This window comes from Amblyomma mixtum, chromosome 3 (assembly GCF_055824585.1).
Source record: "Amblyomma mixtum isolate Tamu chromosome 3, ASM5582458v1, whole genome shotgun sequence".
Taxonomy (NCBI): domain Eukaryota; kingdom Metazoa; phylum Arthropoda; class Arachnida; order Ixodida; family Ixodidae; genus Amblyomma; species Amblyomma mixtum.
The window spans coordinates 132,346,851-132,353,102 of NC_143014.1; the positions used below are offsets into that span (position 1 = coordinate 132,346,851).

Here is a 6,252-nt window from a genome sequence, read left to right on the forward strand (position 1 = left end):
TATGTGACGCGTAACTACGTGCTAGGTGATGCAAGGCACTCCACAACGCTTCCGCCGTTCGGTCCTCGAAAATCGGGGCTGCTTCGAAACGCCCGAACAACTGAAAATCGCACGGCACGCCGCAGAACGATTGACCAGCTGCCCTCCTCCGCCACAGTTTCGGCGAACAGCGCGCAGAGCCGACAGCGTTTCAAGGACAGCAACGGCAAGCCGCACGAGACAAAAAGCGGCGCGATTAAGCATGCGTGCGCGCGCGTTCACACCGCGCCTTTCTCTTTCAGCGGATATTTCGTGGCCGACGCCTTCCTTCCTTGTCCTCGCTTTCTTTTTTACGCCAGCAAGAAGGAAAAACACGTTGGCCGCGCCACGCGGAAGCAACCGAAGCAGGAGGAGCGAGGAGTTCTTCCTGCCTTACATAAGCGAGGCTCTCTGCTCGTGTCGCCGATGCGGCTCGCGAGGAAGCGCGGCCAAGAGTTGCATCGGGAGAATAGCTCAGCGGGTGGTGCCCTGTACGGGACGGAGAAGGACCAGCACCTCACTTGACTCAACACTGCACACGCGGCCCCTTAATATGCTCTTATTTCCGTGTTCAGTGAGGTGACACAGACGGCTTTCGCGGGAAGGCATTCGAGCACAAAACGGATCGGTTTTACGCGAGTGTCTAGGCTGGCGGCATTCGCGCCAAGTTATGGCAGACTCACACCACTGCACTGTCCGCACCGTCCAATTCAGCGCACTTCGCGATTATCTGGCACAGACAGCCACAAACCTAGGAATCTGACCTTTTCTGAGGATGTGCAGCAAGATTCACTCACACCTTTGGAATAACAAAAAAAAAAAAATAAAGTAGTAGTCACCTTTTCTTACTTCTTTCACTTTCCTTATGCCACTTCGCAAACGTTATGAGGCTGCAGAAAGAGCACACACTATGTTCGCTGTATGGGCAGCTTTTTCGAGAGAGGCTTCAACATACCGCTAACCGCGCTGTTAGGCGTTAACTACCGAGGTGCATATTTAATATGCGCACTTGGATTCCGTCTCTGGAACCGACGGTAGCTATGCTAGGAGCAGGTTACTCGTCAGAGCCTGGTGCGACATCAGAGTGCTAAGCAACTACCGCGGGATACAACTTCTGCAAAACGGCGCCATTAAAATTACGACTTCTTCACGGAAGACTCCTACGCATCAACGTGAAAGACACTTTCGCATGCAGCTAAATATGACCGAGGAGCTCAAGTCTAGACCAGTTTATGCAAGTCGCTTTCAAACGCACTGTACCGAATACTGGAACTGAGAGTCGTCTAAGGAATTGAGACCAATTCGTTACACATACTCGTTATACATACTCGCAATTGACGACACTAATTCCAGGATTCCACAAGACTCCGGTCCCAAGAAAACACCACGCAGCGCCATTCAGCACCCAAGAGAGTGCCACCGTCTCTCGCGAAGGCCGCTATCGATTGTCCTTTCTTTCCTAACCTGGGCCAGGCAGGTGCTGTCGCCGTATGTGGTAAAGGTCAAAGAGGATTATGAGGAACTATCTGTGTGCGAGATGCTTAGAAAAATGCCCAAGGCGGATGAAGCAAAAATATAAATGAAGCAATAATGTCCACGATCACAGGAAGTTTGACACAAACTTGTTGCGCCACACAAGCAAGGGCATCATGCGCACACGTCCATGCAAAACCTTCGCTTTTAAACGCAGAATCTCTGGTATCGAACACAGCTGAAAGAGTGCACGCCTCGCCGAACTTCCTGGAACTGCAGGCGGCTACGAGCAGTGGTCAAACGATAAGCGCTCCTCGCCAGCTGACCGGCAACGCGAGGGCACGCAGACAGATACGGCGGCGGGAGAAAGCCCGCGATTACGCAAAAAGCGATAGGCATGCTCGCGGGCACTCGGTCACATGGGTAAGAGCCGCTAGCGTAGCAGTCGCCTTCTGTGGGCGCTCAAGAATGCAGGAGTCAACCAGTTCGAACCAACGCCTGCGCCGCCGCATTGCATCACAAGCCGTCTGCCGCTCGCCGGAAATTTCCATCTCATTAGACGTTCGCGGTGCTCGTGCTTGGTTTCTCAGGCGGAGCAAGACACCGCCGTTGGGAACAGAGTCGGCAAGCCAGACGGGGAGCGCGGAAAGCGCTTTTCGAGCGCTCCGCTCAGTTCGCAGAAGCTGGGCTTCTAAACCTCCGAAGGCACGCATGGGAAAATCGAGCCCGCCGGCCCAAGCTCTAAAATAAAATAATGAAAAAGATCAAAGGAAATGCGGCAGCGCGAAATGAGATATCCGGGTGCAGAGCAACGGGAAGCCCAGCCCGAGAGCAAAAAAAAAAAAGTAAACAAAGCAGTAAAAAAAAAAAAAGACCCTCCGTCTCCAACAGCTGAATGCCCCGCGCACGCCTCTTTAGCGCAGCGTGACACGAGCCGGAAAACGGGCAATCGGGAAATGGTCTTATTTATGGCACTACCGAAGCTGCCTAGCGCAGCGAAAAACGACAAATGCTTGCGATCGCAACTTTCGACACGTTAATCGCGAGCGAGATGGGATCAAAACGCGTGCTCGCGGCACGCTCCGGCCGCAGTGCAACGGCGCGCGCGTCCGAGAAACGGCGCCGTTGCTCAGCGGCCCGCTCCCGACGGGAAGCATGGAAGCCGCAAATGTGTGCCAAGGTCGCGCTTCGCTCTCACTGCATTCGAAACAAAGGCGGCAGTTTGCGGGACGCCGTTGATTCGCGGTCAGCGCTTTCACCTTCGGCACGCGTCGCGCTTTCTGACACACTTCGGATGCGGCCCGACCAGCGCAGGCGCTTGGGCGGCGACGGCCGCGGTTTCCGAATGTATTGCGCATTAAACGCGCATGTGATTCGGCTGCCGCAGCGCGCGATCAGCAGTATCGAAGTGTTGAAGCGCGTGCGATTGCGCGATGACACTGCTCTCGTTCCAGAGAGGCACACAGCGCAGCCCCGATGCGCCCACCGAGCGCGACATTCAAGGGTATCGGAATACCTACCGGACGAGACGACGGGCAGTGCGGCCGCGGAGTTGCCGTTCGACGAGCTGTTGCTGTTGTCGCTGCTCATTGTCGAGGCTGAACAAGTGTCGGCCAATCCATCCACCAACATCGCCCGGCGAACCGATTGCACAACAAAATCCCGGTTACTGCACCGACAATACGACGAGCGCCACTTTTCCTCTTCGTTTGGAGATCAAGGGCAAGGCCTAGCTCCCCAAAGCAACACACACACGCAACATCACTTTCAGTCGCACTGGGTTAGCGCAGGCGGTAGCTTGCTGCAATGGAATTGGGTCACACTTAGGGAGATTGCTGGCGCTTTCCCCGGTATGACACAATAACGAGAATACGTGGAAAAAAACAGGCAGTAGATTTTGAATTTGACTTTGTTAGTTTGAAATTCTCAATAAATTTCAAAAGAGAACGATATAAAAAAGCGAAAAAGCGTTGCACTAAGCTACCAACACCAGAAGTCACGTGGTTCCGGTTTTCGCGGCTCGCATGAAAGCATGCATGAAGCCATGAGAGCCGCCTCCTCCTCCCAACCGGTTCGGCTGTGTGTAGCCGATGTCAACCGTGTCAGCTGCTGTTAGAGCCAAGTTTAAATTTTCATTGGAAGTATCGAAGTGTTCCTTTTTAACATTATCCGTTTTCATGAATGGTCGACTGCTGCGGCGGCGTGCAGACGAACGAGTACATGTCAATTTTCTGTGCGTCACGGTGCGTTTTCGAGCAGCTTCGAGTGTTGCAGTGCCCTTACATAGCTGCCGAGCAGAAGATGTGCCGCAGCGGTCATGGCAACAATAATTGCTGCCAATATTAATGACATGAACTCTAATCTGGATGCTCTCTAAACTCAAGATCTCAACAATAGCAGAATAAGGATAATTGTGCATTCACGAACGTGTTCGCTCGTTTTTTTTCTCTCTTCGGACAGTTGCAGAGAACGTTCACTCTCAGCCTAGTCAACGGGCGCTCGCGAAATGGGAAGGTGATAGCGACAGCGCCCAGGATCGCGACAGCCGATTCCTGTCTAGTCGCAGCAAAAGCGCAACAGTTGCGTACACCGTTCACCATAAAAGATAACTAGCGCCATCTAACCAAAACAAAATATACCACAAAATTTTCAGTGTTGCTGCAGTTTTTATTTCTTTCGCTAAGTCTTTAAAATGTTTATACTGGCGTTTAAGAACAACACAAAATCATTTAAATGTTGACGTGTGTGTTTAGGAACAAAATATTGTTTAATTTAAAAGTGTTTTCAAATCCTTTTCTTGCTTTTTAGTTTTTTAGTATGAGAAGCTCACATCGTTTGCATCAACGTCGTCTGGCAACAAAATTTCAATAATGAATTTCGGCTTCGATCAGTGCAGCGAGTTGCATCGCGGACAATGCCATCCTGATAAGTTATTACCTCTCGTCGTTTGGTCACGCAGGATGTGTTGAAAGTACAGGTCATTTTAAGCTTGCGCATCTTCATTTGGTGCCTTGGAAGTGTCATTTGAGCCGTCGCGGCGTTGTCTTTGTCTCTAGCAACAAAAGAGTTGGTAGCTGCTAGGGCGGTAGCTGCAATTAGCGATTACAATCGATTTCTTAAACTATTTATAATTCAGATCTTTCGTGATGAGGCCCTGCACTTCTGCGCGGTGTGCTGCCTATGCGGATTGGTCGCACATTTCTCTTGCGCCCACTCTACTCTTGCGCCGCTTTCATCGGTGCACCATTGACGTTTGTGACGCGCTCCCGCCTGTTACCGTTCGGAGGCTACCGTTGCCTGCCTGCGGTCGGAGACCTGTTCTTACCATACTTCCAATGTAACGCTGTTGTGTTTTTTTTTGTGTGTGTGTGCGCAGGTGTTCACCTGCGTTCAAGGCGAATACCATCTCCCGGAACGAGTGCAAGAAAGGCGCTGCCCTATTGCATCCCCCTGTTGCTCCATAGTAGCGTCGCGCCCGCCAAGTTGGAAGAACTGTCAGGGCTCATCGGACAGTGACGCGTTCACACATAACTTCTGTGTATAGCGTACCGTCGGCAGTGCGAGCTAACGGTCCAAAGCAGTTGAGATTCGTTGCGATGAAGCCTGAGCAGTGCAAGTGCGTGCGTTTTGCGACGTCACCGCGAAGGCAATTTTTCTTTACCGCGTCGAGTTGACAGTGTAAAACGCGCACCAGTGCCTGTTGTCTATTGTTTTGGGTTCGCTTGTTTTCGCCGGGCTAGTACTTTCGGCATTTGTAAGCTACATGTAATGTTAACTCGTGGCATAGCTAATTCAGTGACATGGTGTTGGTATTTTTTTTTTTTTTTCTCGCAGTCGTTGCTCGCGTTTACAGTGTTTTATTGTGGCTGTGCACAGTCGCGTGTGTATGAAAATTTCTAAATTCGTCCCATTTTGCTTGCTTGTGCTGCAAGCCTTTGAGTGGTAATGCTACCTGTATTTATTGAAACTTGTTCCCATTATGAAAAGGTGACCCGTTCCTTAGTATTTATGGACCTGATTTTGCAGAATTGCTTCTGTCCTTGTTTCAAAGTGTGTGTAGTGTATTTGATGAAATAAATTGCTATGCTGATGTCAGTGGCCACTTTGGACGCATTTGTAATAGTGTGAAACCTGTTGGGGTGCAAGTTCGCCGCTTTTATCTGCTTTAGTGTAGTCACTGCTGAATTGAAAGGTACTGTGAAAAGTGTTGAATCAGAAATTTGGTACGTTTAATGGAAACTTCTGCATTCTTAATTACTGAAGGAAGTAACAAATATTATTGCTCACTGATAAACAGCTGAATTGAGTGAGTTTTAAGAGAGATGTAATAATGCAATAATTTTTTGATATGCAGAGTTTTTATGATGTGTTTTGAAAGTGCTGTGTTTGTGATGTTGCAGTGAGGTGCATGTCATTTTCTGTAAATCTTTTGCTACCTTGTGCTGTCTGTGCACTGCTCCTGTCTTGGCAACAAGGGTTTTAGAATGCTAATGCAATGCAAGGCTTTTGAAGTGATGCATGGCGTAATTTTTTTGTAAACTCAGTTTTGATACACTTCTTTAAGTTTGCTAAGATTCTTTGCGCATATCACTTGACCCTACCTTGACCATAAAGTAGTTTGATGTTATGTCTGTTGAGAGCCTTTTACTGTTACCTATAGCTGTAATTTATGGTGTTCTCTTTTTGCATTTGACATTGTCATTGCTTGTCTCAGCCCATTCTTTTGGTGCATACAGCAGCTGCTCTTTTTGTGCAACTTGG

The 6,252-nt window shown here is 49.6% G+C and overlaps 1 protein-coding gene and 1 long non-coding RNA gene across 5 annotated transcripts in view; one reads left to right on the forward strand and one right to left on the reverse strand.

Annotated features, from left to right (window-relative positions):
- The window catches only part of ftz-f1 (ftz transcription factor 1), a 290,320-nt gene extending 286,983 nt beyond the window's left edge, over window positions 1-3,337 (reverse strand). For 2 of the 4 annotated variants that reach the window (XM_089581197.1, XM_089581196.1), the window contains exon 1: window positions 3,012-3,337. In XM_089581197.1, the coding sequence (XP_089437323.1) occupies window positions 3,012-3,123 (112 nt within the window). In that variant the 5' untranslated portion in view covers window positions 3,124-3,337. The remainder of the gene's footprint in view (window positions 1-3,011) is intronic. The other 2 variants (XM_089581194.1, XM_089581195.1) reach the window with 2 other exon arrangements.
- Window positions 3,338-4,371: 1,034 nt separating this feature from the next.
- Window positions 4,372-6,118, forward strand: LOC149351967 (uncharacterized). Its single transcript, XR_016290670.1, has 2 exons — window positions 4,372-4,468; window positions 4,868-6,118. It is a non-coding gene; the product is annotated as an uncharacterized LOC149351967 (long non-coding RNA).
- Window positions 6,119-6,252: the final 134 nt, after the last annotated feature.